The sequence below is a fragment of the Stegodyphus dumicola genome, chromosome 3, assembly GCF_044657685.1.
Source record: "Stegodyphus dumicola isolate Sdum_Otavi_A_Nest chromosome 3, ASM4465768v1".
NCBI classification, from domain to species: Eukaryota; Metazoa; Arthropoda; class Arachnida; order Araneae; family Eresidae; genus Stegodyphus; species Stegodyphus dumicola.
Window position 1 is genome coordinate 267,990,991 of NC_140770.1, and position 21,656 is coordinate 268,012,646.

The 21,656-nt window shown below is 32.6% G+C and overlaps 1 protein-coding gene across 3 annotated transcripts in view; it reads left to right on the top strand.

Moving 5' to 3' along the window:
* Positions 1-21,656, top strand: part of Dgk (diacyl glycerol kinase 1) — a 911,622-nt gene that overhangs the window by 857,687 nt on the left and 32,279 nt on the right. For all 3 annotated transcript variants that reach the window (XM_085814117.1, XM_085814118.1, XM_085814119.1), the window contains 6 exons: positions 1,576-1,650; positions 5,092-5,177; positions 6,826-6,915; positions 13,018-13,178; positions 18,229-18,293; positions 18,541-18,631. In XM_085814117.1, the coding sequence (XP_085670243.1) occupies positions 1,576-1,650; positions 5,092-5,177; positions 6,826-6,915; positions 13,018-13,178; positions 18,229-18,293; positions 18,541-18,631 (568 nt within the window). The remainder of the gene's footprint in view (positions 1-1,575; positions 1,651-5,091; positions 5,178-6,825; positions 6,916-13,017; positions 13,179-18,228; positions 18,294-18,540; positions 18,632-21,656) is intronic.

Here is a 21,656-nt window from a genome sequence, read left to right on the forward strand (position 1 = left end):
AAAGAAGGCGTCGATTTTTTTCTTTGTCTGTATTGTCTTATCTTTATCTATTTTCAGATACATTGTGTAAAAATGTTTGGTAATTGTAAAATTATTATAATAAGAAATATCAAAACTGCTAAAAACTTTGGCGACCCCCTGCTGCTGGTCCCGTGACCCCCAAGGGGATCGCGACACACAGTTTAAGAAATCCTGCTTTGGGCAGGTAGCCCTCTTTTTCTGTAATCGAAAAAAACAAACCTTGATCTTAAATACTAGGAACATACGTAATGATGTGAACACTGACAGGAAATTCAGCCAAGTCAGTGCAGCTGTTGAATTAAAAACACTTTTACAAACTCGAAAATTTATTTAATGAACCTTTGTTCATCTCTTCAAAGATTAATGGCAAATATCATATTCATATATGGAATGTAATTCGCAAATAGCGGGAAGGGGAAAAAACTGTTTTTTTTTTTTTTTTTTTTTTTTTTTTTTTTTTTTTTTTTTTTTTTTTAATCGTTATTTCCTTGGAAACTCCTTTAAAAAACGTGAATCTAAAACATCGCATTGAATAATTGTGTAACATTTCCCGAAAACTTTGTCATAACATAATAATATAGCATTATAAAATGTATATTATTTATTAAAGCTCCGTAATATAAGTAGTTAGAGTTTTATATCCTAACAATCTGAGATTCCTTCTTTAGTTTCCTTGATTTAATTATCATCACTTAAGACAAATCTGCATTCAGTGTTATATCCTAATAATTAGCTTATATACGGAAGAAGAATAAGACTTTAAGTAAAGATATATATATCTTTAAATTATGAATTATTATTATTATTAATTAATTATATATACCTTTAAATCATCGTATGAAGTAGTATTGCCATTAAATATTTAAGGGGAGAAGGGTATTCATTATGTCGATTGATCATAACTCAGATTATTATTAACAAAATATATACATACCCTTATAAACCTGTTCGGAATCAGTATCGTAAATGTGTCTATGTCTGAGATGAGAATTAAACTTTTACTTCATAAAACTTTACTAATTATTGTACTTATTAATATTGTCCTCTATTTGATTTGTTAGATTGAATACGTAAATATTCATCGTCCGCGTTTGCGCTTATCTATGAACTTAATAAGAAAGCATTATAAACCAAATTTTTTAACAACAGTGATTAATTTCTTTCCTACATAAAGCATAAACTTACTAGTACCTTTATGAAGGATGCTTTCGTCACTTAAAAACTGATCGTCATAAGAGTGAGGGTACCTTTATATCGGGATATTTTTTCTCTTTGCGCACAGTTGCGCCAATTTGCATAAATATACTGGAAACATTATGCAATGGTTTCTTGTTAATCATATTGTACCACAGAACACATAAAAATAGTTGCCTTTAATTCTTTGCAATACCTAACTAATGCCGAAATGGACGTCTATAATAACATCGAATATTTGTTTTTTCATGTCGTACGCAAGAACAGAAATTTCAGTCTGAAGTAACTTTTAAAAACCTTTCTCGTGCCAGATTTCAACATGAATATTACTAATAACTGATTTTTCAATGTTCGTTTCAGGATATTGAGAAAGTTCCAATATTTACTTAATCCTAGACAAGTGTACAACTTAGCAAAAGGTGGACCCATGGCTGGGTAATTATAACAAATTTTTTTAATGTTTTAAGCGTTATGTCATTCAAAGCATGTAATCTCTATAGGTTTTGTAATTAAGATATGTCAAGGAAGCATGTTTATGAGTGATTTTTTTAAGTCTCCATGCACAGTGTCGTGGACGAAGCTTTCTCTGTTTTTGCATTCAGACATCAAATTGCGTTAATATCGAATTTCAGATAGGTTTATTAAAGATGCTATATCTTTTAAACTTACTCTGAAAATTTATATTCGTTTACGTTGTTAGTTATGTTATTGATTCTGGAAACCTCTTCTTCTTTTAAAAGCTTACAGAGTCACACCTTCTTTCAAGCATAAACTAATTTGGGACTCACTCTAAATGTAGACGACTTATCGCTACGTCCAGCATACAGACAGCTAACGTAAGAAAGGTGTAAAAGACTTGTTTTATTAAACTCGGAATAATTCAGCAGAATGCACTTCTTGTGCTTATAAACCAGCCAGAATTTATGGCGTAACTTAAAATTAAAGCCGTAAGTAGACAAATTCTACACAGAATAAATAATGCCTAAGTTGGCTCAAACGTACTAGCGGCAGGACAAGTCTAACGGCGAGAATAAGCAACGCTGCAGATAGACTCCTATCTAAGAGATTCAATTAGTAAAGTGGCCTTCAGCAAACAGAACACGTTCTGATTCAACAAAATATTTGCGAACTAAAATTTGCATTCTGGCAGGAAAGCGAGAAAGAGAGTAAAGTTATTGAACAAAAAATAGCTGGTTAGTTAAAAATAAACAAATCCTTACAAGCTTTGAGATAAAAATCTTCACATAGTATGGCATTTTTCATTATACAGTTAAATTATGATTTAGTGATTGTCAATGGACTGTAAAAACATCGTACCATTATATCCAGAATGCATTTGAGTGAATCTGATACGCACGACAAAAAATAAAGCTTTGCTAATTATATAGGTATTTTGCATTTGAAACAGACACATATGTTTAAAAATTATTGCTTTAAAAAAACATTATACAGTTCTGTTTATTTGAAATTTTAATGTTGTCCATTGTTTTAATAAGCATTAAACAATACTCAAGAGGCAGTTCTGTCACATCAGAAAGCAACAATTTATTTTCCCTTCTCTATCTCTCTCTCTCTCTTTTTTTTTTTTTTTTTTTTTTTTTTTTTTTTTTTTTAAATTAATTTTGAGGGTTTCGTTTACTTTACTAGAGATTATTTCGAAGTACGTTTCATTTAATCCGTCTTCTCTATCGGAATAGCATAAAATTTTGCTTTAAATTTCTTCAAAAATTTTAGATTTAGAAATATTATTAACCTATGTATGTTATAAACACCTGTATAAATTACGATTAAGATGTGACAGTTTAAAACAGAGAATTTCGAGATAAGTATCACATGTTTAAGACCCATTTTAAAGTTGTGCGTCCTTTAGCAAATATTATTTTTACTTCCTTGTGCGAAGTAAAAAGGAAGTATTGTAAACGCGAAAAATTTCGGTTATTATATTTCAAAGAAAATATCGATTTTGACCGCTATCCAATGCAATTTAATGATGTTTTTGCGTGACATCCGCAAGGACAGAACGTATCTCCGATAACTCAAAAACGAGTAGCCTCAGAACGTTGAAATTTTGTATACAGGACTGCTATAGCATGTAGATGTGCACCTCGTATTTTGGTTGCAATCCGCCGCACCAAAAGTATATAAATATATATATATATCCACTCTGTTACTCGGCTCAGTGAGCTCAATTTCTTTATTCTTATATTTTTGTAAATTGTGAATTTTTTGCTTTAAAAATGATTGAATTATGTTGTTCTTATCTTCCGGTTAATGTTTTTATGCCTTTAGTAAATCTGCATGCAATATTTGAGCAGTTATCAACAATTTAAAAGTTGTTTAAGTGCAGCTAAGCCTAATGAATTTTGCGATGGCGGACATGTTTGTTTACATTTTAAACTTATCAAAATAGTGGATTTGTTGCCAATCTAGAGAAACAAAGCTTCGCAACAACAAAGATAACGCCTTCCTTTATTATTGCCAATTAAATCATGTTTAATCCATTCTAGAATTTATTCGAGGTTAAATAGAATTTATTAAATAAGTGTTTCAGATTTACTTCGTAATTTTTAATATATATATTTTGAGTTTTTATGCATTTTAGCCTTGTCGGGAAGTGAGAACTGAATTAATTTAATCAGAAATACTAAATCGTCTGTGAAAAACTGTTTCTTTTTTTGTTTCGTTTGCTTAATTTCTTTTATACATCGTTTTAGATTTATTATAGTATTTGAATAGAACATGTGACAACGATTAAATAATTCTTCAAATGATATAAATTTATATGCATTCTGAGTTATAATATGGACGAAATGTAACGCTGTTAAGTGAACCTAGCGCCAGAGTGTCTCTGTGGTAAACAAATATAGTGAATTTTAAAAAGTGCATTTATTGTATTCTGGTTTATGCGCTATCGACGATGTAGATTTAATTCAATCCAATAAGTTTAAATGAAATGTAAGAATAAATGCGTATTATTTAATATTCCGTGCACGGAAGTCATATGGTGTACACATCAGATTTTTTTATAAAATGCTATTGTTAATACACTAAAATTTGTTTTAAACACTTCTGACTGGACCAGGAGTAATAACCATTAAACTGATAAAATTTTTAAAAGTTGAATTGAACAATAGTTTCGTAATTAATGTTTAAAATAAAGAATTGTTGTTTTCACTCTGCAAAGAAAATAACATTTAAGAAAAATAGGAGGTTACTGCATATTCCAATGCAACAGTGACGTTGACCGTACGTATCTTTTATTTATCTTTCAACTATAGCTATTACATTTTTTATCAGTGTAAGTCCTCTCAAAATGGTATGAAAATCTTAAGTCATTCAGTGCCGCTCCCGAGTTAACTCTGGCTTACCAAGTTAAAACTCGGCACTGAACAGGTTAATGATAGCTTGATACTGTTCATTAGCAGCAAATATTATTAGCGTATTTGTACCATGAAACCATTGTGCTGATATAAAATTTTTCATTTTATCAATCAGTTTTACTGATTTTTATGCTGTCTATATCACGCCAAACAAAACTATGACTTTTATATAATCCTTAAATAATATATCTTAAATATAGCACCGTGAAAAAGATAAACTTTCACAATTTATTAATATTTAACGAAAATGCTACTGATGACGCTTACTGATACTTTTTCAAAATATTCCCATTGTAACGCATTTTAATATATGTGATAAAATGCGAATAATTTACTAAATTTTTAACTGCATGAAAATTTTGGAAATGTCAAGGTCACCACTTTTGATCGTCATATCTTTTTGTTAACTGTAACAATAAAAATACGTTTTGTCTCCATAAGTATTACTTGATGTGTGTTTCTTGTCAGAAATGGCAAACCGTTGTTCTCTCTTCAGGTTACAGATGTACAAAGACGTACCAAATTTCAGGGTCTTGTGTTGCGGTGGCGATGGGACCGTCGGTTGGGTGCTAGATACAATAGGTATGTATTTTGTTTGTGTTCTCACTTTATATTCGTCATCAGTCTCTTCTTTCTCAATATTCTGAATTAGAAATTGATTATACGCAATCGAACTCTTAATTGCACCCAAGCTTTCAGAAGTCTCGCCAGAATTAGAGCACCAATGTATGCAATAAATAGAAAAAGGGATCTTAAATTTTGTTAAGCGAATTCCATAAAATAATAGGAATAAATATTATGAGTTTGACGCTGTAACGATTTTTTGCTGAACACATTTTTTGGCAAAACTCAGAACATATCCGCTTCTTTGGTGGTGTCTAAGTGTGGCATTTTGTCCCTAAATTGTCACTTTGTGCTCATTCCGGATCACGATGTTTCAGCGAACTACTGAATTCCGTGATAAATCAGGAATATTGCTTCTAAAAGTAACCAAGAAATAGACAGCGGCTCTCTCTTCTTCAGCGCTCCGATTTCTCCACATCGGATTTCACATATTATCTTTAGTTTAATATGCTGTTTTTCTGGATTAGTCGATTACATTCTTGACGCATTAGCCTGAAACTTGCAGGTTTTGTTATTCATTGGAGAATGGCCTACGACATTTTCGCTGTGCCATTTACCAAGAACCTTGGGTGGAACACACCACAGGGAACAGAGAATTTCGAGATAAGTATCACATGTTTAAGACCCATTTTAAAGTTGTGCGTCCTTTAGCAAATATTACTCGTATTTTTACTTCCTTGTGCGAAGTAAAAAGGAAGTATTGTAAACGCGAAAAATTTCGGGTATCATATTTCAAAGAAAATATCGATTTTGACCGCTATCCAATGCAATTTAATGATGTTTTTGCGTGACATCCGCAAGGACAGAACGTATCTCCGAACACTCAAAAACGAGTAGCCTCAGAACGTTGAAATTTTGTATACAGGACTGCTATAGCATGTAGATGTGCACCTCGTATTTTGGTTGCAATCCGCCGCACCAAAAGTATATAAATATATATATATATCCACTCTGTTACTCGGCTCAGTGAGCTCAGTTTCTTTATTCTTATATTTTTGTAAATTGTGAATTTTTTGCTTTAAAAATGATTGAATTATGTTGTTCTTATCTTCCGGTTAATGTTTTTATGCCTTTAGTAAATCTGCATGGAATATTTGTGCAGTTATCAACAATTTAAAAGTTGTTTAAGTGCAGCTAAGCCTAATGAATTTTGCGATGGCGGACATGTTTGTTTACATTTTAAACTTATCAAAATAGCGGATTTGTTGCCAATCTAGAGAAACAAAGCTTCGCAACAACAAAGATAACGCCTTCCACTAAGTTGGCTCAATCACTAAGTTGGTTATCTCTAAATGATTGATTCAGTTACTCTACCAAATAAGTTTACGTGTATTTAACTGTAGATTTTCATAGTTTAGTGTGAAGCATTTTGCGTAATATATCATTTTAAGTAGAGAATTAAATCCAAAATGAAGAGAGAACGTATGTTTGTTTGTTTTTTCACTTTTTCGATAACACAAAAACTTTGATTTTTATTTAGAGTTTTCTTCCTTTCTTCATGTAGATACCTCAAACTACTAGGAATTTTCCACTCATTTTAGTTTTCGTAAATATGACGCCGCGTAAATGTTTGTACTGCTAAATTAAATTTCATTTTTATTTACAGATAAGATGAATTTCACGAATCCTCCCCCAGTGGCTATCTTGCCTCTTGGTACGGGCAATGATTTAGCCAGGTGTCTCGGCTGGGGTCCAGGTAAATTTCTTCATTTTTTCTGTTGTCTAATATTTAATACATAATACGTTAACAGCTGATATTAATTACATAAAGCGTCATCTAATTGTACTCTACTACTGAAAGTACTGTCATGAAAATATATCTCTCGTGCATAACATGTTTTTTTCTTGAATCTCTGCATTGTATCCTTTATATTCGAGAATCATAATATTAAACGTATCGCATTACAAATATTGCAGATAGTTTTTTAGGAACCCATTGTACTTAAAATGAATGCAAAACGGCAAGAAATAACACTGTAGAGAAAAACAGCTCGTAAACTGAAAGTCAGACTGATAGAAAATTAAGCATTTTGTTTTGAAAGTATCTGATTTTCTTAAGGTATGCACTGATAATTTCTCAGTGTTGTACAAAACATTGTCACCATTTGTTATTCTACAGCTAAAAATGCAGTTACTTTTTTGCGAAGTACGGTGTACTCTCGATTATCCGGATGCGGATTATCCAGTTTGATGATTATTCGCGCGTGCACGATCAACGCTGTTCGCCAGCGCGTGTAAGACACAAACATGCGCAAGTTCGAACATGCTGTAAAAACCGCTGCATTTCGTCTCTTAGATTTAGTTTTAATGACTATCTCGTACAGTTCGTTCTGCATGTCTGTTTTATAAAAAATAAAATCCAAACTATTAGTTTTCATACATTAATCATGGAAACGGATAGTTTGGATAAACCGCTTTTTCAATTATCCGTGACCTGCTCTCCGGCCTTAATCCGGATAATCGAGAGTAACCTGTACATACTTAAATCCTCACAAGACATTTATCGTATATCACAGCTTTCGTATCGAAATAGTAGATAACAAGCATTGTGACAGGCATTTTGACGCTAGTTAAAATTAAATTTACTAACCCTTTTTTTTTTCGAGAGGCATTTAAATATGTCTGAGATTATAAAATTAGGAAGTACTTTTCAATTTATCATATTATTTCAGAATATTTAATTAAGTACTAACTTTTAGAACCGTAAATTTTGTACTTAAATACGAACAGGCGAATCCGAAGCTTAAAGTATATTAAAAATAGTTGTCTTCTTTGAAATAACGGAGTAAAATGTATTTTCATGTTTCCTCAGTGTATCTAATGGGAAACAAACTATTTTTTTCGAAAAATAGCAGCTTCGAATGTAAGACTTAAATTACAAACTGATGCGAATATTTTCACCCGTCTAGTATAAATCAAAGATGTCTTCTCTTTCGGTGGCCAAAATATAACTTGAAGTTTAAATCTTGCACTCCATATCTAAATTTCCTAAAAACACTTTATACATTCGGTAGCGATGACAACATAAATATGGCGTTAAAATATTGGCTACGGTAGCTAATAAATGCAAATACACTTATTTGATTATAAGCATAAATTGTAGTAGGTAAGTATCTTGTTGACGTTGTTTTCGAAAATTGCTTAAAGTTAATTCCCGGGCTAAATGAGTTAGAAATAAAAGCGTGAATAAGCTTTCAGGGAAATAGAGAGATGTCGGAAACAGTAAGAACCAAACATATTTTCAGCATTTAATGTCATTTGAATTTTTGCTCTTTAATAACAATATGCTGTTTAATGCTCAGATTTGCAATATTAATGGAATGTATCAGGTTGTGTTTGAGAGTACGGCAGAACTTCCAAAAATAATAAAGCATACATAAAATAAAACATACATAAAATAATAAAAAATTTGCATAAAAGGTTCAAAACACTTTTATCTTAGTTTTACATCGTTATTTGACAGGTTATTTGACAAGTCCACAGTGCTACTGAATATTGGATTGCTTCATAATTTTTCTATCTATCATATTATAACAAAAATAATTTTATGAATTTTTCATATGAGATTTTAAAATACCATGACGTACTTTAAATTAGCGTAGAGTTCAAAAATGTAATAATGCAAAAATAACTTTACATAAAATGTGATAGTACATTTTATGACACATAACTGCATGTGTCAAACTTTTTTTTTTTTTTTTTTTTTTTTTTGTAGGCCTCAGAATAACTTAATTTCACATAACGTACATAGTTTAAATAATTGCAAGTGATACTCATAACATACGATAGCTGTATGCAATGCATATTGTTAGTATTAAGTAGGCTCTGACTCGTAAACGTCGGCGTAAACAAGCTTAATGGCTAGAGGTGCTCAGCGCGACAGAAATCTAATCGCTAGTAAATTAAAGATAACAATGTAGCCTTCACGCAGGCAGAACTCCTTTCTCTAAATCCCTTTTACAAAACCTACTTTTAAATAATAACTTCTTTCCACCTCATTTGAATACACGCGCGCTAACTCATTAACATTCTGGTAAGAAAGCATTGGTTGAAAGCAAGAGTAATAGGAAAGTTGCTTGGAAATAAAATTAACTGTTATGTAACTTAAATAAATCCCCGCACGTTATTTATTCTAAGTGTGCATATTATGGCTTTAAAGAACAGTGCATTTTAAGTAATTATCATTTATCCTGTTGATAGTTAAGAGACAACAGGCTTTCGTTTTTTTAATTTTTTTTATTAGTCCAAAGGGATTTGAATCCCGAAGGACTATTGGTTTCGTTTTGGCATTTTGCGTCGGACTCATAAATGTCGGTTCACTTTTCAAACTGTTGCCATAAAATGTTAGAGTCCTGCATTATATTTGAAGAAATTAAATAATGAAAATCTGCGTAAATGTATGTATATTTCTCACATTGTCATAAAATAACGGTACATAGAGTCATCGAATTTTGAATAACGTAATCCTCCAACGAATATGAGCATGTGGAAGACCAAATTTGAAATTTGAAATTTGTTTTATGATCGATTTCCTATTTTTTAAAACTTTGACAAATTTTTGATTAACAAACTCAAGGATTTCAAAGCGAGCAATGGCAACGTTGTGCAGAAAAAACATTTTTATCTCCAGCGCGTGAGTCTCTGTATCGAAAATTCTAAAGATATGCTCGTTTTAAAACTATTTTGCGATATTGCTGTTGCACTGGATCTTATGGTTTAAGTGCGAGGAAGATGATATTTAATAAAGAAAGGTAACACAAAATGTTAAAAAACGCCCCTTTGGACGTAATTTAAAATCTAAAACATTTCAGATTTTTTTTTTTTTTTTTTTTTTTTTTTTTTTTTTGTTTTTGTTTTATTATACCTAGCATTTACGTATAGTAATGCATACAGTGTCTCGCAACCATATGATAGTACTATTATGACGTGAGAAGAGAAAACATAAAACACATAGGTATGTAAGATCTGATTGTTACGCACGTTTACGGATGGAAAATATTATACAGTGCAATATGAAATTTACCATGCAGTCTTCAAAATACGTTTTAAATACGTGAAAGATGCAGTGCGTTTTTACCAAACATTACCATCATACCAAGACGAGTGCCGTGCATCGTACCAAAAGTGTTCAGCACTGCTTCGCAGAACATGATGTCTCATATTTTACTTGGCCGGCGAGTTCGACTGACTTTTAACATCAAAGAGGAAATATAGGTTGCTTTGTATTTTAAATTGAAGAAGCGTGTTGTACGTCGGCTATAATTAGCGAAATTGACATGCAGACTGATAGAAGAATCGACGGAAACCACTGTAAATGTTCTCCGACACAGTATGCCCCATTAGGTCCAAGCTGTGCTCAGAGGACATGGTGATGTAACTGAGTATTAAGCCAAAAGAAAATCTGATTTTATATTTTGGTTTGTGCTCCATTATGTTGCAATCGACACGGTTGGCTTTGATTTCGCAAAAAATAACGATAACTACTTATCCCAAGCAAATATAATTCTTTCATGGAAAAAGCTGCATGATGTGATTCTAAGATCAGGTGTCAAATGGGATTAAAGATCAAAATCGTTAGCAGAATACAATTACTGCATGAGCATAATTTTGCATGTTTTCAAAATAGCGTCTGGAATTATTAATATGAGAAACAGTATTTATTTAATTCTGCATAGTGATATAGTGTATGAACCACTGCTTAGTTATGCCATCGTCAGATGTAGTATCTTCATGTAGTTCCATCATACTTTAGCCTCCTAGTTATATACCTATATGACAGTAGAAGTTAAGTTTCCTCGAGGAGAAAGAATTGTTTATATATGAGGCAATTTTGGTATCACCAATAGCGTTATCAGTGGTATTTTATTATCAGACATATGATATTATTGCTTCCGTACGGGATCGCTATAGAACGAATGCGCGCAAAACCGATAATAGCTTTTATAAAATTTATTTTACAAAAGAAACACTTTACACTTCAGAAAATTTTCACAAAAGTACAGCTCTTCTCAGTATCACAGAGCACAATCGGTAGTTACACTTCAAATTATTAAGAACGTTAAACACTACGCAATGCAAAGCGCATCTAAAGAGCGAAGCTCGAATAGAATTCTCTCAGTACTCCAATACTGAACTGAGAAATTGATACTCTGTCCGGTCTTATATAGTTTTCCGTCGGCCGCCGAGAAATCTCTAGAATCTTCCACTTCTCGAAATGTGACGGCCGGATATGGTTACAGTTACATATAAGGATCAATTACAGTTATTCAATTACGATACCAATTAGAGTTATCCAGTGACTGAACCAAAATATCGCCAAATGGATGCCAAGTTTGAAGAGGCTTGGCGATTTCTCGCCAAAATTGTCGGCAAAAGCCAGTCACCATGTTTAGTTTGGCGATATCTCGCCAATTTATCGAAATAGTTATTTACTCAATGTTAAATAGACTTGCCCCTGTAATCTTACTTTTCCGGCTGAGCTTCGTCTCTTTCAAGCATTTCATGTTCTTTTACGCAAAAAAATACTATATTTTCCCATTTAACTTCAATAAAATTATTTACATATGTACAAGCATCGTAACAAGTTATCGTAGAAACTTTTCCATGCATTATGAAGAAAATTCGCCCTTCGAAACTGCAGAACCATCCGTTTAAAATGAAGCTATTTGCATTTCGAAGTGATTGCAATTAATCTAACGAAAATAATAGAAATATTTGATTTAAAATAATCGCGTACGTCTCGGTAGAATACTTTTGCGAATTAAGTACTTACAATAAACGTTTTTATTTTTTTACTAAATAAAATTGCGTACAAAATTAAATAGAATGAAGAACATCATATCCTATGTAGGAATCATACTTTCTGAGTTGCAGATAAATTCTGCATTATCTTCCATTATAAAAAAGATTGTCACTAAGATCAACTCCTCATTAAAAGATTTATTAGGTAGGGTAGAATTAATGTAACAGAAATGTTTCGTTTTCCCTCGATTAAAGTTATGAACTCAAATAAAACGGTATATTGGTTATGGGAGCCTTCTTCGGTGCCTAAGGGCCCGGGTTCGAATCCCGTGTAAGACATGGATGTTTGTAAATGTATAGTGTCGGTGCGGCACGGCGACACTCTAAATATGCGGCGAACCGAAAGTCCTCTCGTGTGGATTGGTGGGTGAGGAGAGGGGTGGAAGACCCCTGATTCCCTCCAGGATGCTCTTCCTCAAAATTGGGGCGGAAAATAGAAGTCCAACCTATTTTCGGAGTAGGTTGTGGCAGCCATTGTTCCATGAAATATGGACAAGACAACAACAACATATCCTATTATAGTCATTAGGTTTTACAATAAAAGAGTAGAAAACTTTACATTTTTTCAGCGGCATTTCTTCAGTTAATAAATGAAGTAGTCTTTTCATCGATAATCCGTAGCATGGCATAGTTCTTTTTCTGTTGCCTGTATAATATTTTAAAATTGTAGCTAAGTTGCATCAATAGATCGAATAAGTTGCATTATTGTTAAATTGCATTATTGATAAGTTACATTATTTGTTGAATAGCGCAGTATGTAATTCAGCAATTAAAAATGTAAGAATAAGATTTACTGTACCTTTTTTCTTTCCCAGAATTAAATTCATATCCATAGAAAGAATGGGGAAGGCATCTTAATTTTTTTTAAACGCGTTTCAGTTTACTAGTTTCAGTAGTATTTTTGAAGTTAAGCGCTTATAATCTTTTCCGCGTAATTTTACAAAATTTAGTACACGAAAGATTTTGATTGTATGGTTTACCAATCTCTCCCTTTCAGGATACGAAAATGAAAGTCTTCCTAAAATTCTTAAGAAGTTAGAGAAGTCTATGCCAATGCCGATGGATCGGTGGAAAATTGAAATCAGTACCTCTAACAGCGACGAAAAGGGAGATCCTATACCCTGCACCATTTTCAACAATTATTTCTCCATCGGGGTGGTAAGTGATCGAACTCTTCTTTTACATTTCCTTTTCGATCGCTAAAAGGATTTTCCTTTCCTAACGTACTTCAGGCTCTTACATACATCCGACCCTCTTTTTACGCAATCGACCCGCTTTGCATAGAAGCGAAATTCCCCTTTTTGAGAGGAAGTGGTATTCAAAAGTTCGTGCTTGTTTCTCTTTGTACACGGTGGTCATAAAGAAACTTTTCCGATATATGAATCCCTAGCAATCTATCCACTCAAACAATCGAAATGAAATTTCAGATGCTGCTATTTTTGAAGGCATGCGCTCGAGAATGGGATGATTTAAAGCAGGATTTCTTAAGCTTTTTGAGGTGGGGGACTCCATAATATTTGCGAAAATTACCTCATTAGCATTGCGAAAATCCGACACACGCGTGAGTGAAACTATCAGTTTCTTCACCTTGTACTGAAACATACTATTTGCAGTTTTAATTCATTATCTTTAATTTTTAAAGTAAAATGCACGTTTCTACTATAAAAAAATGCGTCGAAACGTTTTCGTTTTTTCTTTGTCTATATTGTCTTATCTTTATTTATTTTCAAATACATTATGTAAAAATATTTAGCAATTGTAAAATTTTTATAATAAGTTAAAGAAATATCAAAATTGCTAAAACTTTTGGTGACCCACAATTTAAAAAACTCTGTTTTAAGACGATAAAGCTTTTACGCTGACGGTTACAGTAGAAAAATTTCGAAGTTTTCAAATGGCAACATCCTTTTTTCTACCTGCGCAAAATGATTAGCGCATTGAAAAACCGTAAGTAACGTTGGAACATTACCCGTATGACGAAAAAAAATTTGCAAAGAACGTTGTAGAGGACCCGTGACAACACAAGCGAGAAGAGAAGGAAAAACACTTTTTTTTGAAGTACAAGTTTTCAGCAAGCCCACCTTTGCAGACGACATTGTTGACAACAATGACGAAAGTAACATCGCAAGAAGAATCTGTATAACTTCTCGTTTTATGGCATCTTTCAATTCTGACAAACTTGGTGCATTTGATATGTATACCTTAGACTTCCGGTAACCCCAGAATCGGAGTCAGTTGGGGAATGGCAATGGCCAGAAAACCGCAAAGTTACGGGAATGACTGTATCTTGTAACGTTGTACACGTTGAAAACTTGTGACAGATTCCTCCGGCGACGTTACGTTCGCTATTCTTGTCAACTATCTCCCGCTTCCAATGCGGTACCGTCTGCGAAGGTGGGAACTTTGAAAACTTGTAATTCGAACAAAAGTTTATTTTTCCCTCGCCATAGTGGAAACAGTGTTTTCTTTTGCAAGCGTTTTACGCCGGCTGTTTTCGTCATTACGTGTATCATTCCAACGCTGCTTGTGGTTTTCCCATGAACTGATCATTTTGGTCAGAAAAAAGTGCGTATTGCCATTCAAAAATTTCGAAATGTTTTCTCTGTAACAGTAATCGTGAGAGCTGCTTTGTTTTTAAATCATTACATATATCTTCTTATCTGAAATTTCATTTCAATTGGTTGAGCGGGTGAGCCGCTTAGGGTTTCATATATCGGGGATAGTTTTTATGACCACCCTGTATACTTATTATTCATTCTATTTAAATGATTGAAAATTCACATAACAATACATTGCTTATACTTATAACAGACTCCATGTAAGAAAGTATAGCTTCATTCCTGTGCTCAGAAACAAAATTTTATCGCAACAGAGTAGAGATACGTCAGGATCGTAACTCATGGAAAAAAATCTCTGTCAAGGATATGACCAAAAAGTGTCACTTTTAGAAAACATCATAGCAGGTAAACGTCGCATATTCTAGAACGTTATTCTCGTTTAATCACGCAAAAATGAAGTTATCTGAGAAACCTGTCTTTCTTTTTTCATTTATTTGACTTCCTAAGTATCTGCTGTAGAAAGTGCTCTTGGTTAAGACCAGCCGTGTGTCGGAAAAACATTTCAATATGTACTGAGGGAAAAAGATTACAGTTACGAGACTGTGTTTGAAGAGAATAAAAATGAATGAATATACATGAATGATGATCGTATCGTAATTGGCAATGACAGATAAGCTGATAAAATATGAATAATGCGACTACGATTGCCGAAATATTTATTACTTCTCTAGGATTATGTTCTTGTTGGTATTTTTTATATAATATAGGGAGGGAAATATGTTCCTAAATAAAAATTTTCACTAATTCATTATTAGAATTAAGATTCATAGAAAATATGTTAAAAATTAAAGATATTTTTAAACAGTGCTTAAGTAATTAAATGTTTAAAAAGAAACAGTATAATTTGACATAAGCTATTTAAATGAATCACTTAAAAAATGGGAAAGAAAACTCTTGAAGAGCTTTATTTATATTTTAAGTCTCTCAGAGTATAATGCGGCCTTCTTTATTAGCAGATCAATATTGAGCTATTAAATATTTTTGACTAATGCCTCGCAATAGTAATAACAGAAATGTGCTTCAGAAAAATGGTAACTATTATTTTTTTCTGCTTATTATTATTATTTATTCTGTTTTATTAAATGTGGCAAAATACAGACGGGATGCCTGCGTAAAAGGAGAGATGCCCTCATGGAGGACTTATATTCATATTACACAAGAACCTATAAAACTATAGATATCAGAGAAATGTTTGAAAGATTTCTTTAAAATGTGCATTATTATCAAACATAAATTATATCCATGTTTAAAATAAACGTTAGTTTGTTCTTTCTTGGCTTCTCCGAACAGGTCATCCAGAATTGGAATCAAAAGAAATAATAATTTCCACTTCTGTTTACATTACGTAATTATTCATTTAAACTAAATTGTGAAATACGGTTTTAGAATTATTAAAAAGTTATATTACTACGCTTTTAACTCATTCAAAAATCTTTTTATGACTTTAAATCAAATAATTAAGCAGATATTTTACAACTGAAGCATTGATGCAGATATATATATACTTTAATATAACTTAATTTCACTTTACAATCCTGATTTAAACATTCTAAGAATTATGTTAAATAATCTCATGATTAGGTTATGACCGCAATTTTTTTCTCGAGCCCAATAAGCAAATAAGTTGTTTTAAATTTTTCATAACGGGATATTAAACACATGTTAAAATATTTTGCGCGAGTGTACTCAAATAGTTGAGCCCTCCGAGTTGCATTATGCGATACACTACGATTCGAACTGTATCCTATCAGGGCAGGCGAGCGGCAAATTTGCTGAACATTGGTAGTTCGATCCGGGGTTCAAATGTCGTCAAACGGGCTGGCTGCATGGACGTTTTCGTGGTTTTCCGCATGTGTAACGTGTATATGAGCTAGTTTCTTTCAGAAAGTTCTCCACGAAGGCATCCTGTCCTTAGGTACATAGGCCTCGAGTGCTTTGCCATAGCTAAATAAATCAAATCTGTAGCGTGATTACAGTGTCTGCTTTTACAAAATATTTAATTGGGTACGAAAAAGGTTTCCCTCTTCTTACACAGAAATTGTAAGACTTCATATGAAATAAACTGCCCTGTTTCATGACCTTAATTAATGAATATATAAAAATATTGCAGGGTAGAAAGTACAGTATGTGCAGAATACACGACGAATGTATCGAAATGAATGTTTTTAGATTATTTTACTCGAAACTTGCGAAGTCGAGTAATTATAAAGAGTACAGTATGATAGTTATTCATGTTAAGAGAAGGTAAAGTTTGTCCCTATCTATCTCAAAAAGAGAAATAAATGATTTGAAACAAATTCATTTTATGTATGAATTGATTAACTAGATATCCTGAGCGAACCGGGTTGAATATATGTTGGGTACTCTGGAGAAATTTTGAGAGAATTCTCTCAATTTCTATTTAAGAGAAAGTAACAAATGTTACTTTCTCTCAAATCCAAAATAGAATAGTCACATTCCATAATGAAGTACTTGGCGCATTGCATTCTGACATGTCATTGAATAAGTTCCTGTATTCTGATTTTCCGCGAAAAATTTGTGTCTTGTAAAATATGCTTATGTGAAATTGTAGGGCATTTTAAATTCATTATGTAATTAATATTTCAACTAACTTACTTTTATGAAAATCTGCCATATCGATATACCAACTGCAGTTTTATTTAACATGATTTTTTTTTTTTAATTTATGAAAACAAGCACATCTGTATATGTAGAGTATAGAAGATACAGATACTATATCGTAAATCCCGTTATTAATCTTTTTCGGCAAGAAAAAATTTTAGCACCGGATATATAGCATTTTATTGCTATTTTAGTTCCTTTTGACAAAAGATTTTTTAAACAATAATATAGTTTTTTTATCTATGTTCATATTTTTTTAATTTTCGGACCTTATTTCCGTGGAAACTAAGATAAGAAATCTTGAGCACATATTTGAGAAATTTTGTCTTTTGACAGTTTTTCAGCTTTGAAAATTGTTTTATGTTTAAAACGTTATCATTTGAATTTGTTGTGTTATTGTTGTTGTTGTGACTTATCTCACCTGTCTGACAGTAACATTAGAACAAACCCACGAAATTCATCGTGGCAAGGAAGGCAAGTATCGCGCCTGTCATTGGTATGAGCCTTGAGCACCATACAGGTGACAATACGACTTTGCTCAGTTCCGCCCCCAGTTTTGATGGAGAACAACCCGGGGGACGGGTCCGAGGGTCTCCTCACACCTCTTTACCTACCACAAACCTCTCGAGAGGACATATTTAGAGTTCTCCCATGCCGCACAGACACTATACACTTACAAACATCCATCCCTTCTCCTTGATTCGAGCCCGGAGCCTTTGATACGGAGCAGTCAGCGTCGCTAACCACTATCCCGGTTGGGCGGCGGATTTGAATTTAAAATCTATAATAAGAAAATAGGATATATATTATTTTTAGTTATATTTTGTTTTTACATTATACATTAATTATATTATAGTTTTTACATTATATATTAGGTATAGTTATATTTGTAGCGGTTAATCTTGACACTATTATTTGTATTATATCCTTTTGCTTCCTGGATTAATAACATCATTATTTTTTCCAAGGATGCCTCGATAGCTATCAAATTTCATTTGGAAAGAGAGAAGCATCCTGAGAAGTTCAACAGCCGGTAAGTCGTTGGTTATTATAGTAATTTCGATTTATTAATCGACAATTAGTCGCATAAAATTACTTGCATTTATAGTTTTCAGATATTTGCTGACACTTTTGTAACTTCAGTAACGTCTCGACTAGTTTCTACTTTTCCAAGCGCAATGTTTTTCTGTACTTTTTAAACTACGAGTGAAAATCTTTTACTGTTGCACGTTGAAGAAGTTTTATTATTAACAAAATGTTGAATGTGTTTTCTATTTCAGGATGAAAAATAAAATGTGGTACTTCGAGTTTGCTACGTCGGAAACATTTTTTGCCACTTGTAAAAATCTGCACGAAGATGTTGACATAATGGTAAGCATCTGAACCTCAATCTAACGTTATTTTGTTTAATGTGAAAGATAACTTTTTGAAGCTAATAAATGAAGAATAAAACTACAAAGAGTGTATGTACCAAAAAATAAAAAGTACCGAATTTCAAAATGGATATAATTTTTTAATTATCAAAAGTAGTTTTCAAATTCCTACAATTTTATGTCGTTAGTTTTCAAAATGGATATAATTTTTTAATTATCAAAAGTAGTTTTCAGACTCCTACAATTTTATGTCATCATGTATAATATTAGAACTGACGACGTTCGTAAGAAAGCTTACGCTAACGATATGGGGTATTCTATGAATTAAAAATGCTACGGATAAAAAATCACGGGTTTAACTTAAAAAATGCTTAGCTCAACTTGTGATCAATATTCCCTATCCAAAATAATGACCAAAATTTAGATAATTTAAAAATTATGTTTCATATTAAAAAAATAATTAGAGGCAATAAATTAAGATACAATTCGGAAACAATTATTTATACACTTCATCAGAATGTTTTAATGAAAGTGAAAATCTACTTATTTTAAAGCATCCGAATTTTTTTTACTTTTGAAAGAACTTCATGGAAGACTTTTCTTATGAAATTATATAGCATTTACATTGCATATATAAATGTGGAGAATATGTACATGGAATCCACATGATAAATGAAAAAAGTAACATTTAATTAACTTTAGACATAAAATGGACTTCCTTAAAAATAAATGTGGTGGATGAACACACATAAGTATACATATATGAACATGAAAAACGTTTAGATAGACTTCCTTATGCTACAGAGAAAGGGGAGGTAACACTGATGATGAGGACTTGGACTTTGCTACGTCATGAGCAACAAACAGATCTAGAAAGTCAGACAGATGGTTTATGTGATTACGGCAAAGCATCTAGGGCTATCTGCCTAAGGGAATGGATGTCTTCCCGGAGGACGTTTTAAGAGAAACTGGCTCGTATACACGTTACACATGAGAAAAACATCCAAAATGCCAATGCAGCCAGCCCGTTCGCAACGTTAGAAACCTTGGACCGAACTACCACTTTCAGAGACTTTACTCCTCCGCCACTGGTGAGCCATTTCAGGCAGATGAACGAATTAATAATCTCCATCAGCAGACACTTGAGATCTATAAAGCTAATGCGTTGATTCATAGTAGACATTGACCACTACTGGGCTTAGTATCTACTTCACTCAATCAGCTTCCACCGCAATGAATGAGCTTTCTTGCCTTTACAAGTAACCGGGACTCCATTGAGTTTAGGTACACGTTTATTACGTCAACTTTTCAATACTGCGCAGATGTAAATCGAATCCAAATTTCCGGTAGAAAAAATGCAGAAAAGAAGGACATGCCTGTGGTCACATTCCCAAGAGAAAGCCTCACAGAAAGGTGGAAAGTAATCCAAATGGACAATCTGCAAAGGGCGAAGAGTCATGTTACTTGAATATTTGGCGTCGGTTCATTTCCTTTTGCGTAAACTGCAAGAATTCCTGGAAAGGCCGTAATGCTTGGTAATGTGTGCTTTGGCAGACATCAGAAAGTTTGGATGAAACACCATAAACGCTTTCACGTTTTGTGCAGATGGAACGAAACACACATTTTAACGAGAGCGAAAAGAATTCTAAAAATGTAATTCCGTTTTCATTTTTTTTTTTTTTTTTTTTTTTTACTTTCTTGTACGAAGTAAAAGAAGTATTGTAATCGCGAAAAATTTCGAATATTTAAACGAAAAATATCCATTTTGACCGCTACCGAATGCAATTTAACGATGTTTTTTGAGTGACATATGTACATAAGGACAGAATAAAGAACTCTTTTTCCCAAAACGGATCGTTAAATGGATTTAAAATGGATTCTGAATGCATTTTTTCGTGTCGTCTGTGCGTACGTATGTATCGCATATAGCGTAAAAACACCTAGCCTCAAAACGTTGAAATTTTTGTATTTAGGACTGCTTTAACATGTAGTTGTGCACCTCCCATTTTGGTTATAATCGGCCACACCAAACGGGGTAGGTTGGCACCAATCATGTATATATATGTAAAATATAAATTTGCTCTACGCGAACAGACAACCTTTAATTAACTTTCCCCAGTACTTTCAAGAACATTCTAGCATGTTATATAACTGCTATTATAAATGTTCGCTCCATATTTTGTCAGACTGCTTTCTCCTTCTGCTGCTATAAGAGCTTTGCTGCCGCTCTTCCCATCTGTCTCATTTTGTTTGAATAGTATGACGCAGTAAATTTAAAGTTAATCCTATTTAGTTTAAATTACTATCGGATATGCAATCTTGGAGAATCTAAAAAATAATGCTCCGTGAGCTCAGTTCTTTTTATTCTCATATGTTGGTAAATTGTGCATTTTTTGCTTTAAAAATGATTGAAATATGCTTTTCTTATGTTCTGGTTAAGGTTTTTATGCCTTTAGATAATCTGCATGCAATAGTTGTAGAATTATCAACAATTTTAAAGGTATTTAAATGCGGCTAAGCATAACGGAACACCCATATTTGTTTACATTTGAAATATTGCAGAATAGTGAGTCAGTTTCTGCATCTTCAGTGTTTTTTTGCCGAGTGGAACCAAAAGTAAACTTTCAGTTTTGTGCAATAAAAAATATGCCTTTTGTCTGCTGGCCGAATTATTTGTTTTTGCACAGAAGCTACAATATTAGTTGTAAATTTTGTTTTTTTAAGTTGTTTTAACTGTATTTGGCTTTGTATGTTTTTCAGTAGTTTCAAATTTTAATGAAGATGTTTTGACTTTTTATGTATGTATGCCTTTCCACGAAGTGAATTAATTGAATGAGAAATATACTTCTCATTAAATTCGAGGAAAAGGAATTCGAGGAAATAAGTTTAAATGAAATGCAGCAAAAATTATTACAAGGTCATTTCACTTTTTATGGGCAGAATACATTTTTATTGATAAATACGCATGTTCTGTCACCGGGCAATATTGCATTCTTTAGTTTTAAAATACATATTGAGGACTT